This window comes from Suncus etruscus, chromosome 18 (genome assembly GCF_024139225.1).
Source record: "Suncus etruscus isolate mSunEtr1 chromosome 18, mSunEtr1.pri.cur, whole genome shotgun sequence".
Classification (NCBI taxonomy): domain Eukaryota; kingdom Metazoa; phylum Chordata; class Mammalia; order Eulipotyphla; family Soricidae; genus Suncus; species Suncus etruscus.
The window spans coordinates 37,423,998-37,450,802 of NC_064865.1; the positions used below are offsets into that span (position 1 = coordinate 37,423,998).

The 26,805-nt window shown below is 53.1% G+C and overlaps 3 protein-coding genes across 6 annotated transcripts; all 3 read right to left on the reverse strand.

Moving 5' to 3' along the window:
* Window positions 1-580: 580 nt before the first annotated feature.
* On the reverse strand, window positions 581-12,720 carry TAPBP (TAP binding protein). Its single transcript, XM_049764694.1, has 6 exons — window positions 12,576-12,720; window positions 12,320-12,487; window positions 11,926-12,183; window positions 1,573-1,971; window positions 865-1,206; window positions 581-782 (listed from the first exon to the last, which is right to left on the reverse strand). Exons 1-6 carry the CDS (start codon window positions 12,613-12,615, stop codon window positions 658-660), a joined length of 1,332 nt encoding a protein of 443 aa, XP_049620651.1. The 5' UTR covers window positions 12,616-12,720; the 3' UTR covers window positions 581-657.
* A 194-nt stretch (window positions 12,721-12,914) lies between these two features.
* On the reverse strand, window positions 12,915-16,178 carry ZBTB22 (zinc finger and BTB domain containing 22). Its single transcript, XM_049764687.1, has 2 exons — window positions 16,094-16,178; window positions 12,915-15,470 (listed from the first exon to the last, which is right to left on the reverse strand). Exon 2 carries the CDS (start codon window positions 15,399-15,401, stop codon window positions 13,494-13,496), a length of 1,908 nt encoding a protein of 635 aa, XP_049620644.1. The 5' UTR covers window positions 15,402-15,470; window positions 16,094-16,178; the 3' UTR covers window positions 12,915-13,493.
* An 840-nt stretch (window positions 16,179-17,018) lies between these two features.
* On the reverse strand, window positions 17,019-22,717 carry DAXX (death domain associated protein). 4 transcript variants are annotated; one of them, XM_049764685.1, is made up of 8 exons: window positions 22,654-22,717; window positions 21,234-21,429; window positions 20,238-21,075; window positions 19,908-20,119; window positions 19,580-19,772; window positions 18,957-19,428; window positions 18,299-18,515; window positions 17,019-17,219 (listed from the first exon to the last, which is right to left on the reverse strand). In XM_049764685.1, the coding sequence occupies exons 1-8, from the start codon at window positions 22,704-22,706 to the stop codon at window positions 17,160-17,162; spliced, it is 2,241 nt and encodes a 746-aa protein (XP_049620642.1). In that variant the 5' UTR covers window positions 22,707-22,717; the 3' UTR covers window positions 17,019-17,159. The 4 variants fall into 4 exon arrangements, with proteins under 4 accessions (XP_049620642.1, XP_049620641.1, XP_049620639.1 ...); XM_049764684.1 differs by having other exon boundaries at window positions 20,238-20,877; window positions 21,234-21,496; XM_049764682.1 differs by having other exon boundaries at window positions 21,234-21,496.
* Window positions 22,718-26,805: the final 4,088 nt, after the last annotated feature.

Genomic DNA, 26,805 nt, shown 5'->3' on the forward strand with positions numbered 1-26,805 from the left:
GATCGAACCGCGGTCCGTCTCTTAGGCTAGCGCAGGTAAGGCAGGCACCTTACCTCCAGCGCCACCGCCCGGCCCCTACATGTTACTTTTTTATATGCCTACTAAGTTATTTCAGTTAGCAGATGTCCCTTCCAATTCCCTTCCAGATGTCACCTTCCATTTCTAGTGGTTAGCACTAAGTTGTTTTTTGTTTGTTTGTTTTGTTTTGGGGACATACCTGGCTGTGTGCTCAGAAATTTCTTCTGGTAGGCTCAGAAGACCATATGGGATACCAGGGTTTGGGACCCAGGTTGGCTGTGTGCAAGGCAGACATATGCCCTACTCACTGTGCTATCACTCTGGCCCTAGCACTAAGTTCTTTAATCCCACCCCCCAAGGACAATGAAAGCTCTATTAAGCAGTACATTCAGAGCTGCAGGGTTTAACCCTGGGCTGTGCAGTTTCCAAACCCAGCTTTGCCTTGTCAAAGGGTAAGGAGGAGTTGGGGGGAGAGAGGAGAAAAGAAAGGTATGAGAAGTGGGGCTTTGTTACCTTCTTCTTCATATCCTCCTTGGGAACTGTCAAGTAGGCAGCTGTAGAGAGAGATTGAGACAGGATGGGAGTGGGGTGGCAGCAGAATAGGGGGTGCCAGGGGTCTGGGAGGTGGTGAGGTGTGTATCACAATGGGGGGTTCTGGTGGGGTTCACACTCACCAACCCAGCCCAGCACCTTGAAGAGCCCAAGGAGGAAAAAGGCAGACAGGAAAAGGCCAACACCATCCTCCAGGGAGGGTCCTGAGAGACCTGCAGTGGAAAGAAGGGGTCCCAGTCAGTGCCCCATCTTCCCACACCCTGACTCTGGCTTCTGGGTGCCCCTGGGCCTTACCTGCCACCTCCAGGGTGACCTCTGCAGTGCGCACAGAAGCTGGCAGAGTGGGGTGTCGGATGCGGCAGAAATAGCGGGCCCCGTGCTGCTCGGATGTGACCGGGGGCAGTTGCAGATGTCCTGAGACGCTGACGGAACCATCCGAGTGGTGGCGCAGTGCTGAGAGCCACTGGGGCTCCTTGACCTTTTGGGAGGTACCTCCAGGGCCATCCCGGAGCTCCCACACCACTTCCAGGCCCTCAGGAGGGTAGAACCGGGATACAAGGCAGACCAGCTCTGGGGGAGCTTCCCCGGGTGCAGCCCACACAAGAGGTGCTGGCATCAGAGATACCTTGGGGGGCTCTGGGGGGGAGAGGAGCATGATGAGGGGTGAGTCCATAGTGCCTGTCCCTGTAGGGCCTCAGGTTGTCCCCAAACTGAGGTGGGGGCGTTGTATTTTTCTCAGGATGGGGAAATCTACTGTCTCTCCATTGGTGTATCCCAGGAATCCCCAGGCCAAACCCCCTTCTCAGGGGTCCTTACTGCCTCAAATTTGAGGATCTTCATCCAAGTCCCTTAAAATTCTAGGAATATTGGAACACTGCCCTGTGTCTCGTGGCCATCCCCATAGACCCCCCCCCCTCCCAGGGGCCTCTTCTCTGCCATCCCTCCCCGATCATATTCCGCCAATAATCCCATAGTCCCCCTGCCCAGCAAACCTCCACTTACTCTGTACCCCAAGCTCCAGGGTGATCTGCCCTTGCAGGTAGGGTAAATGGACAGTGGCCAGGTAGGTGCCCTCCTGGGCAGGCCGGACCGCAGGCAGCACAAGAGTCCCATTTCCAGTCCATGGGCCCCTCGGATCATCCTCGTCATTCCAAGCAGCAAAGGCCACTGCGCCCTCCTGGGCTTTGGGCAGCAGCCCCTGCAGCTTGGGAGTGGCAGCCAGGAGCAAGTGCCCCTTGCCCAGGTGCTGGCGCCGCCACTCCAGCCCAAAGGGAGGGGGCCCTGGGGCAGGAGCAGCCCCAATGGTGGGTGGAGGTGCATAGGCAAATCTCAAGTCCAGCACAGCGTCTTGTCCCAGACGGATTTGAGGAACAGGGGTGTAGGAGAAGACGGTCAGCACAGCTGTGGAGGATGGGGAGCAGAAAGTGGGAAGATAAATGGAGTTGGGGAGGCCACACCAATATGCCAATATCTGGGGGACACCTTTTATTTTTGGGCCACACCCGGCAAAGCTCAGGAGTTAATTACTCCTGGCTCAGCACTCAGATGGACCTCAAGACACCAATGGGGTGCCAGGAATTGAACCCAGGTTGGCCATGTGCCAGGCAGTGCCTTACCTGCTATTTCTCCAGCCAAATACCTCTTTTTCTGATACTGCTCATCACCTGCTCTGGCAACCAACCCATTGCTCTTGGCTTGGGGAGTAAATGGGGCTACCTAAACAGAAGAAGCTAGCGGTGAAGATGGGGCCAGTACAGTTTTTGAAGGCACTCTGAACTCACAGCCACAGGAGCTGGGACATCTGAGTGTGCCTTTTATTTTGTTTGGGGGGTCACACCTGGCTGTGTTCAGGACTTACTCCTGGCTCTGTGCTTAGCAATCACTCCTGGGGGTGCTCAGGGGAACATGTGAGTTCTAGGGATGGAACCCAGGTCAGCTGTTGTGCAAGGTAAATGCCCTACCCCATGTACTACCTCCACAGCTCCTGAGTATGCTTCCCACACCACCCAAAACCAAACTCCTCCAAGCACTGCCCCCTGCCCTTGAGCCAGACTTTCTTTGGTTGTTGGGGAAAAGCCAAGATGTCACATGAGGATCAATCCTGTGCTCAACAGACTCTAGAGCGTCCCTGTTCCAGCCTCAACCTAAACATAGACCTCTATGTCCTACAAAGGCAGGATATGTGGGTTAATTGGGGCCTGACTGCCTTGGTTCATCCCAAATCCTTGCAGTCCTTCACTCTTCCCAACTCAGCTTCTTCTTCTCTAAGCTGGATACCAATGACAACAGTAAGATGGCCTGGGGTGACTGGAAAATTTAAATCACTTCATCTCTCTTGCTAACCAGATTACTTCATTTCTGATTTTGGACAACAAAGTCTCCTGTCAGGAAAGTGTCTGGAACACAGAAGACCAGACAGCCCTGGGGCTAGAGGTGTTTGCCTTTCATGCAGAAGTTCATTGGTTTGAATCCCGGCATCCCATATGGTCCCCTGAGCCTGCCAGGAGCAATTTCTGAGCATGGAGCCAGGAGTAACCCCTGAGCGCTGTCAGGTGTGTGACCCAAAACAAAACAAACAAACAAGAAAAGACCAGACAGCCTTCCACTATAATTACACCGACCAGAGAGACAAACTCAGAAGCATTTCTGCAACCTTCCTTCTTGTGACTACAATGCCCTTCTTCACTGCAATTCACAACTGGACCCTACCAGAACCCCCACACCAAGGACACACTGGAGTCCCTTAGATGCCCCTCCTTCATTTCTTCCACAAAGCTACACAGAGCATCTATGCTACTCAAAGTGTAATGGCCTTTCCCAAAGTAGGAGATGCAACTGAACAATACAGGAGGTGGTAGTAACCTAAGGTGCAATTGGGGGGCAGGAGTGGTTTAGACCATACCCAGTGGTGCTCAAAAGTTATTCCTGGCTCTCGGGCCAGAGTGATTGTGATCTGAGCTCTATCCCCACCATCCCAAATGGTCCCTGAGCCTACCATGAGTAATTGGGGGGGGGGTTTCAGGTCACACCAAATGGCATTTAGGGGTTACTCCTGGCTCTGTGTTCAGAAATCACTCCTGGCAGGCTCTGGAGACCATATGGGATGCCAGGGATCAAATCTGAGTTGGCTGCATGCAAGGCAAACAGCCTACCTACTGTGCTATCACTAACCCAGGAGTAATTTCTGAGCACAGAGCCATGACTAACCCTTAAGTGCCATCGAGTGTGGCCCCAAAACAAAACAAAAAGCTATTCCTGGCTCTATGCTTAGGAACCATTCTTTTTTTTTTTTTTTTTTTTTTTTTTGGTTTTTGGGCCACACCCGGTGACGCTCAGGGGTTACTCCTGGCTATGCGCTCAGAAGTCGCTCCTGGCTTGGGGGACCATATGGGACGCCGGGGGATCGAACCGCGGTCCGTCTCCTAGGCTAGCGCAGGTAAGGCTTACCTTACCTCCAGCGCCACCGCCCGGCCCCCTAGGAACCATTCTTAAGTACAAAAAGGCAAGCACCCTCACCACTCTATAATCACTGGCCCCCTTGAACTTTCTTTTTTTTTTTTTTTTTGGTTTTTGGGTCACACCCGGCAGTGCTCAGGGGTTATTCCTGGCTCCAGGCTCAGAAATTGCTCCTGGATGGGCCGGAGAGATAGCATGGAGGTAAGGTGTTTGCCTTTCATGCAGAAGGTCATCGGTTCGAATCCCGGCGTCCCATATGGTCCCCTGTGCCTGCCAGGAGCAATTTCTGAGCATGGAGCCAGGAGTAACCCCTGAGCACTGCCGGGTGTGACCCAAAAACCACAAAAAAAAAAAAAAAAAAAAGAAATTGCTCCTGGCAGGCACGGGGGACCATATGGGATGCCGGGATTCGAACCGATGACCTCCTGCATGAAAGGCAAACGCTTTACCTCCATGCTATCTCTCCGGCCCACCCCCCCTTGAACTTTCTATTTGTCCCTTTAAGAAGATAGATGCCGGCCCGGAGAGATAGCACAGCGGTGTTTGCCTTGCAAGCAGCCGATCCAGGACCAAAGGTGGTTGGTTCGAATCCCGGTGTCCCATATGGTCCCCCGTGCCTGCCAGGAGCTATTTCTGAGCAGACAGCCAGGAATAACCCCTGAGCCCCGCCGGGTAAGAAGATAGATGCCAGGGAGATGCTGAATAACTCTTTCCTTTCCTTTCCTTTTTTTTTTTTCTTTTTTATTGTTTGTTTTAACTTTGGGGTCACACCTAGCAATGCTCAAGGGTTACCTATGGCTCTGCACTGAGATCAGTTCTAATGGTGCTCAGCAGATCCTATGGGATATTGTGATCAAACCCAGGTCAGCCAAATGTAAGGCAAGTACCCTACCCACTACATTATCTCCTCCCCCCACTTTTCCTCTTTCTGAAGGAGACAGTAGACCAAAGATATTTGGGAACTTCAGTCAATAGCTGCTGGATGTGGCAATCCCTGCCCTCCAGGGGCTTAGAATCTAATCAGGTGAAAGGCACAAAGATGTTATCTGCCATTCTTCCAGGCCCCAATTCTCTCTCCCATAGATGTATATGCTTCCAACTCATGATGAGCAGTTGGACCAGTACAACAGTCCTCTCTGGTCTGTATTCTAGATCTCTCTTTCTTCAGTTCATTCTCTACACTGTGACCAAACAGATCAGTGGCATATCCGATCCAGTCACTTACTAATGAAAACTCCCCATTCTGGGCCTGGAGAGATAGCACAGTGGTGTTTGCCTTGCAAGCAGCCGATCCAGGACCAAAGGTGGTTGGTTCAAGTCCCGGTGTCCCATATGGTCCCTCGTGCCTGCCAGGAGCTATTTCTGAGCAGACAGCCAGGAGTAACCCCTGAGCACCATCGGGTGTGGCCCAAAAATCAAAAGAAAACTCCCCATTCTCAGGACCAGGTAGATGGTTCAAAGGACTAATACAGGGGCACTTGCCTTGCACACAGCCAACCCGAGTTTGAACCCTGGGACCTCAGATAGTCTCCCAAGCCCTGCAGAAATGATCCCTAAGTACAGAGCTAGGAGGAAGCCCTGAGCACTGTTGGGTGTGGCACCAGAACAAAGGAACAAAAAACTTCAAAAAAAAAGTATCAAAGGTCTAGTGTGTATGTTTAGCATACTGGAGCCTTGGGTTTGATCCCTGACACGGAAGAGGAGTGACTCACCACACCAGGAGTAGCCCTGAGCAGTATGGCCCCTAAACAGTCAAAGGAAAACTCCTAATCAAAGAAACCAGTAACTAACTGGGACTGGAGCAGGAATAGTAGATAGGGCCCCTGCCTTACACAGGGACAACCCGGATTTGATCCATGGCATCCTGTATGGTCACCCAAGCACCACAAGAATGATTCCTGAGTGCAGAGCCAGGAGTAACCCCTGAGCAATCCCTGGTGGTGTAACCCAAAATTCAACAATAACAGAAACAAGAGACTGAAGTCCAATGACCTGAGTATGAACAAGGGAATTAGCTCAATGGGCATATGCAGAGTTTAACCACTGACACTGCATAGCTCCTTAGTACCACCAGGAGCAACCACCAAGCACGGATCCAGGAGCATAGTCAGGGATGACCCAACAACTGGGGAAGGCTTGGGTTTAATTCCCAGCTTAATTCCTACAATCTGTCCTTGGGCAAATTGCTGCAACATTTCGTGTCTCCAATTTTTTTATCTGTGACATGGGAATAACTATCACTTCTATTTCCTATGGCTGTTGAGAGGAATAAATAGAGCTATGCATGTAAAGAACCTTGAAAGGGGCCTGGAACACAGAAAATGCACCTTTAATGTTAGTGGTTACTATTTTCTAGTTGTTATCATCATTAACATCATCATGATCAGTACTACCATTATCATCACGGGCTTGCTCGGTATCTTGGGAAAGTCATTTAATCTATTTTCTTCATTAGTCCAATGATCCAGTGCTTGCCTCCTTTTATAAGAATCAAGTAAAATAATAGGACTCGGTGGGAGGGGTCGGCTCACACACAGAGCACCCATGAAAAATTTCTGCCCATATGCCATCAGCTATAAAGCCCAAGTTTCAGGGGCTGGAAAGACAGGTGGTACAGCAGGCAGGGCATCTGCTTTGCACACAGCCAACCCATATAGTTCCATATAGTTCCCGAACCCCATCAGGAGTCATTCCACTTTCTTTTTTTTGTTTTGTTTTGTTTATGGGCCACACCCGGTGACGCTCAGGGGTTACTCCTGGCTATGTACTCAGAAATCACTCCTGGCTTGGGCAAAACAAAAACAAAACATATAGGATGCTGGGGGATCGAACCGTGGTCCCTCCTAGTCTAGCTCAGAAAAGGCAGATGCCTTACCGCTTGCACCACTGCTCTGGCCCAGTTTTGGGCCACACCTGGTGACACTCAGGGGTTATTCCTGGCTATGCGCTCAGAAATCGCTCCTGGTTTAGGCAAAAATGCAGGGTGCAAGGGATTAATTCTTGCATGCTACTTGCAAGACAAATGCCCTATAGCTGTGCTATGGCTCCGGCCCTCTGTGACCTACATGTTTTTTTATTGGGGGTGGGGGGGTAACACCTGGTGGTGCTCTGGGGTTACTCCTGGCCCTGTACTCAGAAATCGCTTCTGGCTTGGGGAATCATATGGGATACCAGGGACTGAACCCAGGTCCGTCCTGTGTTAGCCGCCTGCAAGGTAAATGTCCTACTGCTGTGCTATCGCTCCAGCCCCTTAAACACACATCTTTGTTTTTGTTTGGTTTTAAGGGCCACACCCGTTGACTCTCAGGGGTTACTCTGGGCTATGTGCTCAGAAATCGTTCCTGGCTTGGGGGGACCATATGGGACACTGAGGGATCGAACCTGCAGTCCCTCCTAGGCTAGCGCTTACCTCTAGCGCCACCACTCGGACCCCTTAAGCATCTATAACTTAAAATCCTTTTCTCTTTCTCTAACTCTTTCTTCTTCTCTCCCCTCTTCTATGCCTCTAAATAAATTTCTCCAACTAAAGCTATTTTATTTCACTGAAAAAAAATCCAGACTCATACTTGTACATTGTTTAAAAATAATGCACAGGATTAATAAACATAAAGTTTTACAGTTTGATTCTTACTAAACTAGCAGCACTCTTTACTGTGGGTTTTTGGAAACAATTTTAGACATGCCTGCCACAAACTATTCTATAAAAAATGTAAATGAAGGGGCCGGAGAGATAGCATGAAGTGGGGCATTTGCCTTGCATGCAGAAGGACAGTGGTTCTAAACCCAGCATCCCATATGGTCCCCTGAGCCTGCCAGGAGCTATTTCTGAGCACAGAGCCAGGAGTAACCCCTGAGCGCTGCCGGGTGTGACCCAAAAAAACAAAACAAAACAAAAAATGTAAATGAAAACACAGGCCAGAATAGTAAGAAAAAGTTCTACCTAGCTTTGTGGTTTATACAGTGATGTGCAAAGTTTAAACTGCAATTCTGCTCTCCATGTACCCTTTGAGTTTGTTGTGAACTTACTGTGAACTTCCTTGCACCAGCAAGATTCTTTTGGCTGAAGAAATGCTTTATCTTGTTGACCTAAAATCACCACCCTGGGAGTGTAGTGGGAAAATTAGCAGCATAAGCAGGTAACTAGAGGCAGGACCTCTCAGTGAACCATCCTCGGAGTTAGACAGTGATGAATAGGTCATGAATCATAGAGTTGACCAGAACAAAAGAGTTGGACCAACTGGCCTGGTTGGTTATCTTGGCAGGAATGGAACTGGGGCCTCAGAAACAATTAGTAAATGTTTAGGGACAGAGAAATAGTACAACGAGTAGGGCACTTGCCTTGCAGGCTGCCAACCTGGGTTGATCCCTGGTACCACAAATGGTCCTCCAAACCCACTCAAAAGAGATTCCTGAGTGCAGAGCCAGGAGTAAGGCCTAAGTACTGCCAGGTATAGCCTCCAAACAAAACAAAACAAAACAAAACAAAAATTAGCAAATGTCTTTATGGAACTTCAAACAATGTTTAAGCCCAAAAGAATCTTGGAATAAGGACTGCTCTAGCCGGCGAGGTGGCACTAGAGGTAAGGTGTCTGCCTTGCAAACGCTAGCCAAGGAAAGGACCACGGTTCGATCCCCCGGCATCCCATATCCCATATGGTCCCCCCAAACCAGGGGCAATTTCTGAGCGCTAGCCAGGAATAACCGCTGAGCATCAAATGGGTGTGGCCCAAAAAAAAAAACAAAACCTTAAAAAAAAAAAAAAAGAACTGCTCTAAGTCCCATAATGTACTGTTGTGGTACAAACAACTGGGAACCTCCCTCCCCTCCCCCTCACCCCCTTTAAAACCACTGTTTCATATTTTAGCTGTACTGCCAGAAATTTGCCTATATAGGGCCCAGAATGATAGCACAGTGGGCAGGGAGTTTTCCTTGCACATGGACAACCAAAGTTTGAAACTTGAGCCCACAGCAGGCTGTGTTCAGAGCTTAGTCCTGGCTTTCCACTCAGGGATCACTCCTGGCGGGCACCAGGAACCATATGGTTGCCAGGGATGGAATGCCAGGTTTGTCAAGGGCTGTGCAAATGTCATATTCACTGTACTATCTTTTCAGCCCTATTTTAAAAAAATTCTGATTAGACAAATGAATTGTAAATTAACTTGAGCTAATTTTAACATGAGCCAGGAATTAAAGATATTGAATTATTGTTGAGTCCTTTCTCTCTGACTTTCAGACCCAAGGAGCTTAATATTCCATGTCATCATATCCATTACAACTCTGCAGAGAACTTTAGAGTAAAATCTCTACTGGATTCTGATTTGTCATAAATAGGATCAGGGGTGAGTGCTGTGTGCGTGCGTGCGTGCATGCGTGTGTGTGCGTGCGTGCGTGCGTGCGTGTGTGTGTGTGTGTGTGTGCGTGCGTGTGTGTGTGTGTGTGTGTGAACACTCGAGATTCTGATTAAATTTGTCAAAAATAAGATCATGGGTGAGGGGTGAGTGGTGTGTGTGTGTGTGTGTGTGTGTGTGTGTGTGTGTGTGTGTGTTGTTTTGTTTTTTGGGGTTACACCCAGCAGCGCTCAGGGGTTACTCCTGGCTCTATGCTCAGAAATCGCTCCTGGGAGGCTCGAAGAACCATAATGGATGCTGGGATTCAAACTACCGTCCTTCTGCATGCAAGGCAATGCCCTTCCTCCATGCTATCTCTCCAACCACCATGTGTGTGTTTTTTGTACTCTAGGGTTAGTGTTCTAGGGTCATTCCCAGCTCTAGAAAGTTAAAAAAAACTTCCCAGAGGAGATGCCGGAGAGATAGTACCTGGATAGGGCTCCAGCCTTGCATGCAGCTGACCTGGGGAGTGATCCTTAGCATCCCAGAAGGTCCCTAGAGCCTCCCAGGAGTGAGCCAAGTGTAAGCCCTGACCACAGCTGGATATGCCTCCCAAACAAACAAACAAACAAACAAAAACCACCAAAACTTCCCAGTGAAGTCACAGAACTAATAAGTGCTGAGACCTAAATATGTATTGCCTCAGTGAATGAATTAACGAAGTGCCTTGCTGGGCCAGAACAATAGCACAGTGGTAGGGCATTTGCCTTGCACATGGCTGACCAGGGACAGACCTGGGTTCAATTCCCAGCATCCCATATGGTCCCCCAAGCCTGCCAGGAACGATTTTTGAGCGCAGAGCCAGGAGTAACCCCTGAGCGCTGCTGGGTGTGGCCTCAAAACCAAAACCAAAACCAAACCAAACAAACAAAAAAAAAATAAACAACTTAAATTGCCTCCCTAGTCACACAGGGAAAGACTGATGGAAACTGCACTCAAACATTAATTACAGTTGGAAGATGGAACTCAGGAAGGACCTTTCCACCACCTCAGCAAAACTTATTTGAGAAATTCTCCAGGAGCAGTAAGTAGGGCCTCTGGGGCAAGCACTGCGAATGCAGGTGGAGGCTGAGATTTGAGGGTTGTGGGGTGGGTGTGGAATCTGCTTCCCTTTCCATCTGGAGGATTCTGTCAGGGATGTGGGGGACAAGAAAGGGTGGATGCAAGGGCCTGAATGAGGGTGACCTATAGGACTAGCCGAGCTGTTAACACGCAAGGAAGAAGCCGAGGGGAACCAAAATCCTAGCTAACTTCCCCTTCGAGAAGGTAGGGGCTCAGTTCTCCCCCATTCTTGTTATGTTTTGTTTTGTTTTGTTTTTGGGTCACACCCAGCAGCGCTCAGGGGTTCCTCCTGGCTCTACGCTCAGAAATCGCCCCTGGTAGGCATGGGGGACCATATGGGATGCTGGGATTCAAACCACCGTCTTTCTGCATGCAAGGCAGACGCCCTATCTCCATGCTATCTCTCCGGCCCTGTTCTTCCCCATTCTTGCTTTACCCACCCAATGCCTCCCACACCCCAGCCCAGTACAGGGCTCGAACCCGTGAAGGTCTGGGTGGGACCAGAAAGTTCTCGGTCTGAATCCCTTTCGCCCACCTTTGCCGGTGCCCAGAACCCGTCTATTCCCTTGGGGACCCCATGGTGAAGGGGCTCCTTTATGCAGGAAAGCGAGTCCACCACTGGAGCCTCGGCTGTGCTCCCAAAGTGCACGTGGGTGTAGGAGGTAGGTTAGTTTTTGAAACTGGGTGAAATGCAAAAGGAGAGAGCCTCGCTTGATACCGATCTAGGAAGAGGAGGAAAAAAGTGCCAGCTTCAAGGCCGGAGGGGCAAGACAGTGGGCAGGGAGGGCATCTGCCTTGCAGGCAGTGACCTGGGTTTGATCCCGACTTCGAACCCCGATTGACAGAAGTGAATATGGAGCACGAGCCAGGTGTGAACCAAATAGTGAGAGAGAGAGAGAGAGAGAGAGAGAGAGAGAGAGAGAGAGAGAGAGAGAGAGAGAGAGAGAGAGAGAAGTTCCTGCTTCAGAGCACTTTGCATTCTCTTCTCTACTGAGTTGAGAGACAGAGACAGAGAAGTTCAGGCTTCTGAGCACTTTGTACCCTCTTCTCTACTGAAGGAGAGAGAGACAGAGACAGAGAGAGGAAAGAGAGGGGAGAGAGGAGAAAGAGGGGAGAGAGAGGGGAGAGAGAGAGAGAGAGAGAGAGAGAGAGAGAGAGAGAGAGAGAGAGAGAGAGAGAGAGAGAGAGAGAGAGAGAGAGAGAGAGGGAGGAAAGAGTGTTCCTGCTTCAGAGCACTTTGCACCCTCTCCTCTACTGAGTTTCTCGAGGTCTGTGGGCCCAGTAACTCCGTCCCCCTTGCTTGATGGTTTGTTTTGGGCTGGGCAGGTCTTGCCCCAAAGGTGGTTTCCCTCCAGCCTAACCGCACCCCCTCATTTCCTTTAAAGGCAAATGAACTGCGGCTGACTGGAGGAGAGACACCAAGTCCACCCACCCAGTCTCGGTCCCCTACCTGTAGAGGGGGTGATCCCCGGGTCCCCCGAGGGCTGGAGCTGCGGGCGCAGGAGGCAGGCCAGGCTGAGCAGCGGGCTGGTGACGCTGGCCAAGTACCAGGCGCCGTCGAGGCTCCGCGGGCAGCTGGGCTCGGGGGTCAGGCCGGCGGCCCAGTGCGCGGACGCGGGCAGCAGGACGTAGTTGCTCATCTCGCAGCGCGGCGCGGGGCCGTCCCGGGGGAAGCGCTGGAAGGCGGCCTGGAGGGCGCCCGCCGGGTCTGGGCGCGGGGAGCAGACGGGTCAGCCTCGGGGAGCGCGGGGAGACCCCCCAAGGTCAGCCCGAGGCCCTAAGGGACTCCTAGAAACGGGGTGGCCCGGAGGGGTCGAGGGTCCGAGGGAAAAAAAAAGACTCACCCTGCACCTGGAGGTAGAACTTGGGGTCGAGGTCTGGCCGGGGCGGTGCAGGGCCCGAGGCCGGGCGCAGCAGCAGGGCCGCGCGGAGCTTATCCAGGCGGCCCCCGCCTGCGTCCTGCACGAACCAGCACTCGAGCACGGCGGGCCCGGCCCAGGCGCGCGCGCAGCCTGCGGACACGGGGCGCGATTGAGCGGGGGAGCCCGGCCCCGCGCCCCCCGGTGCCCCCGACCAAGGCTAGGTGCGGGGATCACTCACCCAGGGCCACGGCGAGCAGGAGCAGGATTGCGGACTTCATGGCAACACGACTTCAGATTGCCCAAGCCCGGCTGCTTCTCTCCTTCCCTCCTTTCACTTTCACTTTCCCCAACAGGGCGAGCCTGGAAACCCCCTTTTCGGCGAGGAGGGGTGAGGGTGCGGCTCGGCAGGTGCTTTTCAAAACCAGGGGGGCCGTCCGGGTGCCCCACTCACACCCCGTCCCTGTTGCGCCCTCCCCAGGCCTCCCCACTCCAAGGCACACCCACTAGGCCGCGTGTCCACCTCCACCATCTCCTCTCCTCCCACATCCCCCCCAACACACTCAGAAGACGAGCGAGATGACCAATAAATATTTTAATCACTGTTTTTAAAAAAAATAAGATTTAAAATAAAAACCTTGTACTCCGAAGGACTGAACTCCATCTTCTCCAATCTCTACCCCCCGTGGAGAATGCAGTGGGGAGGCCCCGGGAAGAAGGGGTGTTATGTGGGAAGGGAGGGTGGAAATAAAGAGCACGACTGCGGCCTAGGGAGGAGTGGGCTGGGGTGTAGGACACAAACGGGGACCACAGGCCTGGGCCCCCGGAATACCACGAATACAGACTTCATGTACACACTAAAACCACCGACCTTCCTTCCCCCCTGGTGCTTTAGGGTGCTCAGAAGGCCCACCTCCCCAATTCTCACACTCAAATTCTCTGAAGCTACGGCTCCTAGGCACTCATCAGAGCCAAGGAAGGGTGGGTTCCGTGAGGGGTCATTCCAGGAGAGGAACCCAGCAGTGGAATGGGGGTGCATTGGCTCATGGCGCCCGAATATATACAAGTACACAGAGATAAGGAAGACAGTTGAGTGTGTTGGGCCGTGATCACCTGCAGGCCCGGGTTCCTGAACCCCTTTTCCCCCAAGAGCTTCCCTTCAGTTCCCTCCTCCGCCTCCATTGAAGCCCATCTCCACCTTAGGGATACTTGGGGGTGACCAGCCCCGGCGGCCCGATGGGGGAGTGGCCACGCTGTTTTCTTCGCTGCTGGCCCCCCCTGCCCCCGGAGACTCTCTCTTGGGTGCCAAGGCAGGTCCAGCAGTGGCTCCTGACCCTGGGCCCGGGCCTGTCCCGCCCAGTCGGTGTCGACGCTCACAATGTCCCCGGTGGCGCATGAAGCTATCGCGCCACATGAACTTCTTGGCGCACACGCCGCACTCGTAGGGTTTGAGGCCCGTGTGGGTCTTCATGTGCTCGGTCAGGTGGTGCTTCATCTTGAATTTCTTGTTGCACACGGGACAGTCGAAGGGCCGCAGGTTGAGGTGCATGTTCACGTGGCGATCGCGCATGCTCTTGTGGGAGAAGGCCTTCCCGCAGTGGCACAGAAAGATCTTATTCCCGTCCCCTGCTGTGCCTGTGGTGACTGGGGTTCCAGCCGGGGCACTTGGCACCCCCAGCCCGGCTGCTGTGGTGGCCCCCAGGGTCACCGCTCCGTGTTCAGCTTGGCTCCCTGGTGGCTGACCTGGAGCTTGTGAGGAAGAGGAAGAAGAGGAAGAGGAAGAGGATGGGAAGACCAGGATCTGGTTGCCCTGCATGTCCAGCGGAAGCAGGGGCCGAGGAGGGTGCGCATGTGCAGGGCCGTAGGAGGACGGGGTCGGCCCGCCGGGATCATCAAGGCCTGGCCCGGGGCCTCCACCCTCATAGGGGCCAAAGTCATTGGAGGACTCACAGAAATTGACTTGTTCTTCTCCCTTGTCTGGAGGCTCAGACAGGGTCCGGACATCACTTATGCTAAGGGTGGTCTCAGGGGCACCCCCGGCTGGCACCCTGGAGCTACCCCCCAGTTCTTCGTCTTCGTCATCCTCACAGGTCAACACCAGGTCTTCCTCCTCCTCCTCTTCTTCCAGATCTGGATCTTGGGGAGCAATGGGTGCCGGTGCGGGGCAACTCCCACCCCGCTTCACATACACCCAGTGTTTCTGTGGCATGATGTTAGGGGGTGCATAAGTGGGTCGTCGAAGACTAGATCCGGGGACCACAGCACCCCTTCCATCCCCCCCATCGTCACACAGCTCATCTGCCTCTAGCAGCAACTTCCCAGAAGTCGCTCCCCCGCTACCAACCACGGGCGCTGGGAAGACAGGGCCACTGCCTCGACGCTCCCCGCTGCCTACTGCAGAAGCTGTGAATGCCTCTTGGGAAGAAGATGAGAAATCAGCGGACTCCCGAGGACTGAAGTAGTTGCTGCTGCTGGGGGACTGGTTCTCACTGGCCCGGCCTGAGGCATGGGAGCGTACCGAACCCATGGCCGCAGTGGCGCCACTCACTGACGGGACTCCAGCTCCAGGGACGGTGACGGAGGTGGCTGCAGCAGTGGTGACGCTGGCCGAGGCCCGGCCTTCACGGAGGAGCTCAGTGCACTTGTCCACGATGTGCCACATCTGGAGCACAGACCCCACCGTGAGGAAGTTGACGATGTCTGCAGTGGCCATGCTGAGACGACCGGTGTATGCTGAAGCCAGGACGGTCTCGAAGGCACCTGGGTCCATGACGCTCGGCAGGGAGATGGAGGTCATGCCCTTGAGTAGGACCTGGTCGTGGAAGTATGGGGAGGAGGCAGCCAGGACAGCACGATGAGCCCTGAATTCCCGGCCTTGCACTCGGATGGAAACGTCACAGAGCTGACCCTGCAGACGCTGCTGATTGAGGGACTCCAGGAGGGCACTGGTCACCTCAGGAAAGGAGACGTGGACCACAGCAGCTGCAGGCAAGGGAAGTGGCGGAGGAGCCAGCGACAGAGGCAGGGGGAGTGCGGCCCCACTAGGAGACAGAGCAGAAGGCTCCATGGCCTGGAGGAAGGGGGTACCCCCCCAGCCACAGGAACAAGGGAAGAAGGAGGGCGGCCGGGGGGGTCTCTAGAAAGAAAAAAGAGAAGAAATGAAAATATTTCATTAAGCACATAAGCCTTTATTTTATGGTTTAAAAACCTAGTCACACCCATCATCATCATCATCATCATCATCATCATCATCATCTGAGTTAACCCCACAACTCTTGGAAGTCCATATACCCCTAGGAGGGAAAAACTGAACTTTCTAAAGATAAGAGGTGAATACATTTGAGAGCAAACAACTGCACAAGCAAAGGCCAAGTGTCCTGATTCCCTAAATCTAGTGCTTTTTCTTGGAAATCAGAAAAAAATAGATGTCTTAAGTGCATGCACTCTCTTAGAACTGTCCTCGAGAGCCTGGTTTTCCCAAAATTTACCTCCTGAAGCCCTTTTTTCCATGGGAGAGGAAGGTGGGCTCCAGGCAGGAAGCCCTTTCCTTCTGCCCATCATCCCTGCAACCCCGCGCGACGCCCCCGCCCACCTCCCGCTCTTTCCCAGCCCGCCCCGCCCCCTGCGGCCGGAAGCCCCGCCCAGAGGCCCTCGCCCCGCCCCCTGCATTCCCCCGCCCCCTCCGCTCCGCCCCGAGAACTCCTTCGACCTCCTCTCCCACCCGGAAGGTGCCCCCCAACCCCGCGCGTCGCCGCTTACCGGGGCCCCCGCGCGCCCCCCGGGCCCCCCCCCGCCCCTCACTCGGCGGCCGGAGCCGCAGCCTGGGCCCCTCCCGCCGCCATCTTGCGCCGACTCCCTCCGCCCTCCGCCTTGGCCCCGCCCCCGCCCCTCGCGCCTTAAAGGCGGCGGCGAGCACCCCGCCCGAGCCGCGGGACCACACTCGGCCGACTAGGTCGCTTCTCCTTTAAGAGACGGCCGCCCGCTCCCCCCCCTTAAAGATACCGCGTCTCTTCCGCTGCAGAAGATTCACGTCTCGGGTCGGCCAAACGCGCCTTCCCCTTTAATTGGCTACGCCTGCCTCTTCCCATAGGCGGGGGGGTGGGCCTTGGCCTCTTTCGCAGCGTAGGCCCCGCCCCCGAGCTGTAGCCCTCAGTGCGTCGGCCCGGCGTCGGTCCCCTCGAGTGCCCGGCCGTCCCCGCTCCTGACAGCCCCCCTGAAGCCCCACCCACCCCTTCCTCCAGGCCGGGATTGGCCCGAGTCACCTTGAGTGGGCCCTGATTGGCCTTTGCGCTCCTGCAGCGCCGAGTGAGAAAGTAAGGCGCTTTCCCAAAAGCCAAAACTCCTCTGATGGCCTGTTTTTGGAGGCCGCTTCAGGCGTGGGGTGCTCAGGGCTAATTCCTGGCTAGGCATTCAGGGGTCACTCCTGGAGGGTTCAGGGGACAGAACTCAGGTCAGCTGCATGCAAGGCTCGCACCCTATCCCCCCCTCCCCCCATCCCTGAAGCTTATTTCCAGTGCCAGGCAGAGGGTCAGGACTATTCGAGAGAGGATGGATGATCCAGAGATTCCGGGGCCCCAGCTAAACCTAAGCCAGAGAACAGCTTGTTACTGTTCCTTCAGTGGGCATGGGACAAGGAGACTGGGACACATACAATAAGAAAAGAATTTTATTAATGTTTCTGTGTAAAATTCAACTTTTTTTTCTTTTAAAAGAAACACTAGAGAGATGAGCTCAGTTCTTCCTCTCCTCAGTCATTGGCGTCCCACCGTCCTCTAAATACTGTCCCAAAACATTCCTGAGGCAGGGAATTGAGGAAAGGCAGCAGCTAATCAGAGTCCGAGAGCACGATGATCTCTTCTGGATCACACTGTGTGGCCACACTAGTCTGCAGGGAGAAAAAAAGAGTTAGGTGCACGCGGCCGGCGAGGTGGCGCTAGAGGTAAGGTGTCTGCCTAGCAAGACCGTGGTTCAATCCCCCAGCGTCCCAAAAGGTCCCCCCCAAGCCAGGGGCAATTTCTGAGTGCTTAGCCAGAAGTAACCCCTGAGCATCAAACAAGTGTGGCCCAAAAAAACAAACAAACAAACAAAAAGTTAAGTGCACAGTCTATACTAGTGTAGGGGGAGACAGAAGAATTTCCCAATACTGTCTGCTTTTTATTAGAAAATAATACATAGAAATATTTTATTTCATTGTTCAACATGAAAAAAATTCCTGAAAAAATTAAAGTATATGCACCTTACAATTAGATCATTTTTATATCTCATTAGGTCTTTTCAGATGACTGTCAAAGGCTCACAGTAATTCCTTGTTTTCCATGATTACTGATTAGCTGGGTATTTGTCAACTTATCAAAATAATACAGACCATAAAACATTAAAATATTAAGAAATTGGTATTAATTTGTAAATATTTAAAATTATTAAACTATAGATTTAAATCCTTCCTACTCACTTCATTTCAATAAAATATCAGTTTTTGAAGAGGGGATTTTTGTTGTTACATAAACTTTTTATATATTTGATATTTGCTTATGGCATAGGTACTTTAGGCACTTCCTATAGACAAAAACTGTCAATACTCAAGAGTTTCAGCAAAACGCTTGTTTGATGGTGTGGTCAAATAAAAGATCTGTTCAGAGGGGAAAAAAAGGATTCCCCAAAAGTTAATAACTGGAATTGGGAGGCCCGAGAGATAGCATGGAGGTAGGGAATTTGCCTTGCATGCAGAAAGACAGTGGTTCGAATCCTGGCATCCCATATGGTCCCCAGAGCCTGCCAGGAGTGATTTCTGAGCATAGAGCTAGGAGTAACCCCTGAGCACTGCTGGGTGTGACCCCCCCCCCCCAAAAAAAATAAAATAACTGGAATTGGGTGGGGGAAGAGGGGATGTGGTTGGATGCACTATTCTGACAGAATAGGGACAGAGAGAAGACAAGGTCAGGAAAGGCAGCCTCCCCCTCTTACCTTGTAAATACAAGACTGAGAGGCCTGTGATTGGGGAGTGTGAGGAAATTGGGCTGGAGCTGGATTGCAAACAGAGCTGGTCACCAGGCCATGACTAGGAGAGTCCACCCTCGTGGAGGAATCTGCGATCGAGGCCAAGGAAGCCCCAGGAGGGGAGCTGGGGAGGACACAGATCTTCTTTCCATTCTCATGCACTGGCCTTTGCCTCTCCACATAGCTAGGGATGGAAACATCAGCATAAAAAGGGGTATGGAATGCTTAGGGCTGAAGTGGGTGTGAGTTTTGTCTCTCCTTGCAGATTCAGTTCTTCCATGCTCTCAGAGTTCCCTTCAGAACATGGGAGATAGTACAGGAGTTAGAAGCTGCTGGTTTTGCTTGAGACCCACTGCAATTCAATCCCTGGTCCCGGAGCACTAGCAGGGGCTACTCCCGTGCCAACACAGAGCCTGGAGCAATCCCCCAGCACCACAAGGTGTGGCCCAACACTCCTCACCCCACCAAAAAATAAAGCTCCCTTCAGGGTCAGGCAGGAGGGTCTCTCAAAGGACTAGAGTGGATGTGAGATCTCAGGTTCATGGCCCAGCACTACATGGCCCCTAAGCACCAACAGGTGTGGCCTGCATATCCCCCTAAGAAAGCTCCCTTCAACTCTTGTTACCTATTTCCTAAAGGCCTTGCTTCTGTCTGCTTCTCCCTCCGAGATTTCTTGCAAGGGGGGCTGGAGTCTCTCCAGGTTTGAGAAACACCTCCATTAAAGGGAGTATAGGTGACCAGGGCTGCGCCATTCTCCAAGACAGTGTTGAGGGGCTCCTCAGATTGCTTTTTGGAAGAGGAAATGTCCTTCTCCTCAGGGGATGGGGTGGCATCCAAGGGCACGGCTTCAATCTCCAGCTCAAAGACCTGGGACATAGGGCTCTCCTCGGTGGGGCACAGCTCCCCTGGATGCCCACCATTGTTCTCAGCATCTGGGCCGGAGAGGCCAGGGGGCTTTCCTGACAGCAAAGATGGAGACATTCTAATTTCTTTATCTTGCTGCACCTCGGATGACTTGCCAACTCCTTTACTAGGTTCCAGTTTTTCCTCGATGAAGACCTGTAGTGGGGACGAGGAGTTCTTGTCTCCATCCTGACCTAGAAAAGAAAAGGGAAGGGCTGCATGAGAACTCAGGGAAAGAAGAGCAATGGGGGGACACCAGGAGCAAAAGGAGGAGATGAAGACACTCAAGTGGTTCGGCCAACAGAGCAAAGAAAACTGGCATGTGGTACTGGTTCTTTGACATACCTGTTTCTCCTTCCTCTTCTTCCTCCTCATCCACTTCAATGTCTCCTGGACCTTCAGGTATCTGTTCCAGATCCTCTTCGGAATCTGTGACCTCTTCCTCTTCCTCCTCTTCCTCCTCCTCACTCTCATCGTCGTCTTCATCATCTGTCTCAGTCTTGGTAAGACACTCCTGGGCTGCCATTCCACTAGGACCCTGGAGTTACAAAGGAGATTCTCGAAGAAATCTGTTGCCCCAAAGAGGCTGGTACTTGCATCCTGTCTACCCACTACCTCATCACCCTGGATCCCCCAGAGGCCAGATGGAGCTAAAAGGTTTGACCCTGCACACCTCACCAGATTCCAAGGAGGCACTGGGGGGATCCTCAGCGTGGGAAGAGGCAGCCTGAGGGGGCCGGGCTCTTCTCTGCCTCTCGCCCTCTTCACTCTGGTCTTGCATCCTCGCGTATTTGGAGATGACCTCATCTAGCCTGCTCATAGCCAAGCTCCTGTTTTCCCTCAGGCGCCGAGCGAGGCCAGGGTCTGAAAGTGCTGGGTCAACACCTGTGTGTGAAGATACAAAGTTCAAAGACTCAGCCTAGGACACCAGGTACTAGACTACTGCCCCTCCCACACCTGACCTTTCGGGTCACCCCTAGCTGGGCACCCCACCAGTCCTTACCTGGCCTATAGTCATCCGTGAGGTGACAGCCGAAGTTATAGATGAGATCGAGGTGGCGACGCTCTTGTAACCGGACGCCCACATCTCGGAAGGCATCCTGGGCCAAGAGCTGGAGCTGCTGTCGAGGGAGGCCCAGGCTGTGCCGGGTCGCGGCCTTCTGCACTGCCTGCAGCACATCTCCATAATCAGGGAAAGCATCGAGTCCCGGTTTGTTGATGAGCCGCTCGATGCACCGGTTAACCTCGGGGTAGCGGGTACCCCGGTAAGGGATGCGCTGCTCGATGACCCGGCCCGTGAGCAAGGAGCACTGCTTCAGCTCGCACAGCCGCCCGAAGAGGCGGATCAGCTTCCGCTTCAGCCTATCCTCCTGCATGTACGTGGAGTCCGGGTTGTCTAACTCGGAGAGATCCAACTCTTTCTCCTGCAGCCGCCGGATCTCGGCCACATAGAGCGCCAGCAGCTGCTCCAAGCGCTGGATCTGCCGCCGGGAACCCCGGGGCCTTGGCACCTCTGGGGCAGAGTTCTCTGCACTGGGGGCAGGGTCCAAGGGAGGGTCTGCGGGGGGCTGGGAGCTCCCAGAGGGCTCACTAGCGGCCGTGGAAGCCGGAGCCGGATTCATCTTTTTCTTGATGGAGTTGGCCTTAAGAATAGTGCAGAGATCGTTAATGTAGACATAAAGCTTAGCTGGTCGGCTCTGGGCCCGGGACAGGGCCCGAGTAAGGACGTTGCAGAACTCCGCTGAAGCCAAGAACAGAGGGTGGGTGCGCTGGTGTCGGTTAGAGAGGAAGGGGACCACCTCAGGGTGGTCCGAGGTCTGCGACTTACACAGTTCAAGGAACTGGCGGGATCGGCAGAAATCACCAAAGGGAGAAGTGGGGGAGGAGACAGGGGAGGGGATGAAAAAAGGTGAGGTGGGTTAGTAGGGGAGAGAGAACCAAGCCAGTGCACCAGCCCCCACCCACCCGGGCTGAAGACACCTTCTCCCCTAACACTCACCTCGTCGAAGAGCTTCTTATTCTCCAACTTGAAGCATTTCTTGCTGCCGGAGCTAGTGCTTCCTCCAGCCCCTCCTGGGGGCTGAGAGGAACCAGGGGCCTCTGCCCTGAAGGAGGCGGGACTGGGGGGTGGGTGGGAAGGCCCTGGCTGGGCAGCGGCTTCATCTTCATCATCATCATCATCCAGCACGATGATGTTGTTAGTAGAGGTGGCCATGGGGGGATCAAATGCCCCGGAGGGAAGTGGTGGGGATGTCAGAAGTCCTGCTGGAAGGGAATGGGCCTCAGAAAGAGCCCCTCCAGCCAAGTCCCGTCCCTTCAGACCTTTGCCAGTCTTTGGGGGAGTGATGGCAGTTTGGTAATACCCAGGTTGGGCCCAAGGGCCTCCTTGCTGCCTAACTTGGGTATCCCATTTGGACCATCTGCCCAGCTCCCTAGCTCCCTTGACCGCGACCATCCCCGCCAAAGTACAACTTCTCCTTGGGTCCAGGAAGCCCCACCCACTTTCTAGCTGACACTATTTCCAGTTTCTATTTCCCCGCTGCTGCACACTCACAGTGGCCAAGTTTTCTCCTTCCAGTCCAGGCCAGCCAACTCATCCCCTGGAGGGCCCCCCCATCTCCCGAAGACACCCCTTTCCTCAGGCTCTGTCTTCCCAAACTGCTACTGCACACTGCCACCCTCTTATCTCCCACCCCCCAAAAAAGCTCGAGAAACCCCCCACTCTCAAGTAAAGCTTATTTTCTATTTCCCCTTTTACTCTCCCAGCTGCTTCATCCAGACCTGGGCCACCACCTCCCACTCCCACTAAGCCCTTTGGGGTTACGGGGAGGAGGGGTCCCCTAGCAGATGACATCCCCCCCCCCCCTGTACACACATATACCCCGACACTGCTGTGAGTGCTGTCCCCTTCCTCACACGCCCCAAGCCTGGATTCCTCACCCTAATGAGACCCTAGACTCCTAGTCTTGGGGTCACCCCAACTGCTGGACTCCGAGGCAAAAGAGGCGTCCGAGCAACAGTTCATTCTGTTTATTTTTCCCGCTCCCCGGGAAAAATGGGCCTGGCCCCCCATCTCCGGCTCCGACGGTTCCCAACTGAACCCTTAAGTAGGGGACAGCCCAACCTCCCTCTCCCACTCCCACCCTAAGACCCCGACCCCATTCTCACTCCTCGGCGGTGACCCGCCGCCATTCCGGAGCCCCTTGGGAGACCCACATCCGAACCCCACTCTTTCCCGGGGGCAGCTTCCCGCCAAGTCCCCTCCCCCACTTGGGCCCCCGCAGCTCCACTCCCCTTTGGGCAGACGGGGAAAAGGGGTCTCCGTGGCCCCCTCACACTCGGCAACCCGGACCCCCAGAACCTCTCCTTCCAGAGTCCCGCCCCCCGACTTCGCTCCCCCAGCCCGGCCGGCCCCCCACCTCACAAACGGTCTCCCGAGGCGACCCTCGCCGCCGCTCTCTGCACCTCGCATGGTTCCTCCGCCTTCCTGCCTCCGATCCCTCCCTCTGCGGGCCTACTCCGGGCCGGAAGTCGCGGCGCTTCCGCCCCGCGCGGGCGGCCGCCATCTTGTTGTACGGAACCCACGTGGCGGCCGCCAGCGACGGTGACTCTCTCTTTTGTCTCCCCCCTTCAAGTCCCCACCCAGCCTCCCGGGGTGTCCGGCGTGGTCCCGTTTGGATGCGTCTCCCTTCCGCTCCAGACCTGTGAGAGCGCGTTTATTTTCGTGCGAGCCCAGGAAACTTAGGGGGCAGCCATCTTGTCGTACGGCACTGTCCGGGCCCAGGCGCGCCTCCCGAGCCGGCTCTCTTCTCCAGGTGATTGGCCGCGGCTGCCGCGGCTCGGCCTGTCCCCCACTCCCGACGGCTCGCGAGTCGCGTGGCGCGAGAAACCCGTCGTCACCCGTCGCTGTCGCGGGCCGGGAACGGAATTGGGCCGCTGAGGGAGGAATGATGGGCTGGCCGGAGGGAGGGGGGAAGCTTTTAAGAGGGAGATTAACACATACAGAAACACACACACACACACACACACACACACACACACACACACACACACACACACACACACACACTGGTACATTACAACACACACACACACACACACACACTGGTACATTTGCCAGCTTTCTGGCATTGCCATCTTACCTTCCTGCACCCGTTTCTGATCCCTGCTCTCTCTGTCTCTCTGTCTCTCTCTCTGTCTCTCTGTCTCTGTCTCTGTCTGTCTGTCTGTCTGTCTGTCTGTCTCTCTCTCTCTCTCTCACACACACACACACACACACAGGGAGATTATCACACACATCACACAAACACACGCCAGCTTTCTGGCACTGCCATCCTACCTGCCTGGTACCCGTTTCTGATCCCTGCTCCTGCCACTTACTTTCCTTCCCAGGGTTGCCCGTTTCCTTGACGCTGTCCAGCAGCTATTTCTAGCCTCACGGTGAAATTACACATGCATACAAATGAACACCATGTGCTATCCAGATGTGTTGTTTTATATATACATATATATACATATACATATCTATATGATCCTTATTACAGACAACGCCTTGCTGCTGTTGTTGGAGCTTTATACGCCTTACAAACTCCACAACAACTAAAATGGCCAACCTAACAGGTGGGACCTAAGAGATGACCCATCCTTTTCTGAAGGGAGTCGCCGGAGGCAGGCTGGGGTCACTGGAAGGCCTTACTGAAATCTAGGAGCCCCAGGGCTTGCAGATGGGTCATCTGGAGCAAAGCTTTGAAAAACTGCATGCACTTTGCTGCTCAGTGCTGGGATGAGATGAAGCTTATAGAACCAATCAATACCTAGTCCTCTTTTCCCTTGGAAGAGTGGAAGAACCTAAAGAGAAGAGAGAAAGGGAAAAACAGACAAACAAACAAAAACTACGATGTGATGCCCACCTCACCTGGAGGAACTCCATAGGGGAAGTTTCTAATGAACTGGGAGAGGTTCACATAGTTCCAGTCCTGGAGCTTCCCACTGTTAGAATCTAAGTTTAGAACCAAGTTTGATGGGGCCCGGAGAGATAGCACAGCGGCGTTTGCCTTGCAAGCAGCCGATCCAGGACCAAAGGTGGTTGGTTCGAATCCCGGAGTCCCATATGGTCCTCCGTGCCTGCCAGGAGCTATTTCTGAGCAGACAGCCAGGAGTAACCCCCTGAGCAACGCCGGGTGTGTCCCAAAAACCAAAAAAAAAAAAAAGAAGAAAAGAACCAAGTTTGATGTAGAATTAACTGCTTATTCTGCTTCTGTACTCTAGCTTTGCTATAGACGTAAATGAAACTATGACAGGCTCAGGGTAGGTGCAACTGGAACTAGGCCGAAGATAACAACCATCGATCTCTGGAATCTGATCTTGTGAGAACATAGCTCATCCAAGGAAAAATCATAAGCCTAGATGGTCTCTGAAGAATGTAGGAACTGAACACTGAGCCTCGAGTGTGTAGAGATAAGATTCCCTATTATTTGAAAATGTGTCTAAGGGTCATTGCTTAGTGCATGCTGGAATAAACTCCTGTGCCTTTTTGCATTACTGTTCATCTCCTTGTGATCTTTGTGGGACGGATTCTGTGCCTGGAGCTGACACCACCTCCGGAAACCTTGTGTGCACAAGTGAGCATCTTGCTAAGATTGCAGAGTCCCAGGAGAGAGAACAATGTGGTTTGAGCACTTGATTTGCACAGCACCAACCTGAGTTCAATCCTGTGGGCATTCCACAGGGTTCCCTGAGCATCACTAGGAATAATTCCTGAGTGCAGAGCCAGGAGTAAGCCCTAAGCACCAATGGTGTGCTTCACTCCCCCAAAAATAAGACTGCAGAGTCCCTTACATCCAAAGCCCAAATCTACAAAGCTACTCCCATAAAGGAAACCACACCACATCTCTCCTCACTTAAGTCTCAATGTAAGTAGGGGAACATACTGAGTCCTGAAGGGGACTCAGATTTGTTTTTTGTTTTGGGGATTTTTTGGGGGGGAGGGTTTGGGTCACACTCGGCGGTGCTCAGAGGTTACTCCTGGCTCTGTGCTTAGAAACCGCTGCTGGGGGGCCGGGCAGTGGCGCTAAAGGTAAGGTGCCTGCCTTGCCAGCGCTAGCCTTGGACGGACCACGGTTCGATCCCCCGGTGTCCCATATGGTCCCCCAAGCCAGGAGCAACTTCTGAGCACATAGCCAGGAGTAACCCCTGAGCATTACCGGGTATGGCCCAAAAACCAAAAAAAAAAAAAAAGAAACCGCTGCTGGCAGGCCTCGGGATCATATGGGATGCTGGGATTTGAATCACCATTCATCCTGGATCAGCTGCATGCAAGCCAAACACCTTTTTTTTTTTTTTTAATTCGTCAGGTGAGTTGTTACACACTTCTTAGTGGATTCCGACTTCCATGGCCACAGTTCTGCTAAGGCAAACGCCTTACTGCTGTGCTATTGCTCCAGCCCTGGGACTCAGATTTGAAGATATCACTGCCAGGTTCCATTTTTCTCTAAATTGATCTCTTTGTGTAAATACCTGCAATTGAGGGTTTTTTTTCCCCCTTATACTGTACTCTCTGCTTTTTGCTTGTTTGTTTTTTGGGTCACACCCAGCAGCACTCGGGTTACTCCTGGCTCTATGCTCAGAAATCGCTCCTGGCAGGCTCGGGAAACCATATGGAATGCCGGGACTTTTTTTGTTTTTTTTTTTGTTTGTTTGTTTGTTTTGTTTTTGGGTCTCACCCGGCAGTGCTCAGGGATTACTCCTGGCTCCATGCTCAGAAATTGCTCCTGGCAAGCATGGGGGACCATATGGGACGCCGGGATTCGAACCTTACCTCCATGCTATCTCTCTGGCTGTACTCTGCTTAAAAAAAAAAGTTAAATAATTGTCTAATTACTGCCATGAAATCTCTTGGGAGCAATCTTGTCTTAAGAGATACATAGTCGGGGCCGGGCGGTGGCGCTAAAGGTAAGGTGCCTGCCTTGACTGCGCTAGCCTCGGATGGACCGTGGTTCGATCCCCCGGCGTCCCATATGGTCCCCCAAGCCAGGAGCGACTTCTGAGCGCATAGCCAGGAGTAACCCCTGAGCGTCACCGGGTGTGGCCCAAAAACCAAAAAAAAAAAAAAAAAAAAAAAAAAGAGATACATAGTCTCTTTATTAAAATTCCATAAGCATCACCTTAGCTAGCTTATTAGAATGTTCTTTTTAGAGGTATAGGATATTGGTCAGCAATAGAGCCTTTGTCTTGCTTGTATGAGGCCTTGGGCTCAATCCTTGGCGTTTGGAGAGATAGCATGGAGGTAAGGCGTTTGCCTTGCATACAGAAGGACGGTGGTTCGAATCTTGCCAGGAGCGATTTTCGAGTGTAGAGCCAGGAGTAACCTCTGAGCGCTGCTGGGTGTGACCCAAAAAACAAACAAACAAACAAAAAATCTGGGACTGAAGAGATAATACAGAAGTTGAGGTGATTGTCTTGTATATAATCCAGGTTAAATCCCGGGCACTGCCCAACACTACTAGGAGTGATCTCTGGGCTCAGGGCCAGAAGTAAGCTCTATAAGCGCATAGAACATGTGTGGTCCAAAC

Bases quoted from the DNA above. Each gene is read 5' to 3' on its own strand.
- TAPBP (XM_049764694.1), bottom strand. From the start codon at position 12,615: ATGAAGTCCGCAATCCTGCTCCTGCTCGCCGTGGCCCTGG. The intron at 12,488-12,575 runs GTGAGTGATCCC...CCGTGTCCGCAG, and splicing joins CCTGCTCGCCGTGGCCCTGG to GCTGCGCGCGCGCCTGGGCC. The intron at 783-864 runs GTAAGGCCCAGG...TTTCCACTGCAG, and splicing joins GGTCACCCTGGAGGTGGCAG to GTCTCTCAGGACCCTCCCTG.
- ZBTB22 (XM_049764687.1), bottom strand. From the start codon at position 15,401: ATGGAGCCTTCTGCTCTGTCTCCTAGTGGGGCCGCACTCCCCCTGCCT.
- DAXX (XM_049764685.1), bottom strand. From the start codon at position 22,706: ATGCGAGGTGCAGAGAGCGGCGGCGAGGGTCGCCTCGGGAGACCGTTT. The intron at 20,120-20,237 runs GTAAGGACTGGT...CTTCACACACAG, and splicing joins CACGGATGACTATAGGCCAG to GTGTTGACCCAGCACTTTCA. The intron at 19,773-19,907 runs GTGTGCAGGGTC...TTGTAACTCCAG, and splicing joins CCTCCTTGGAATCTGGTGAG to GGTCCTAGTGGAATGGCAGC.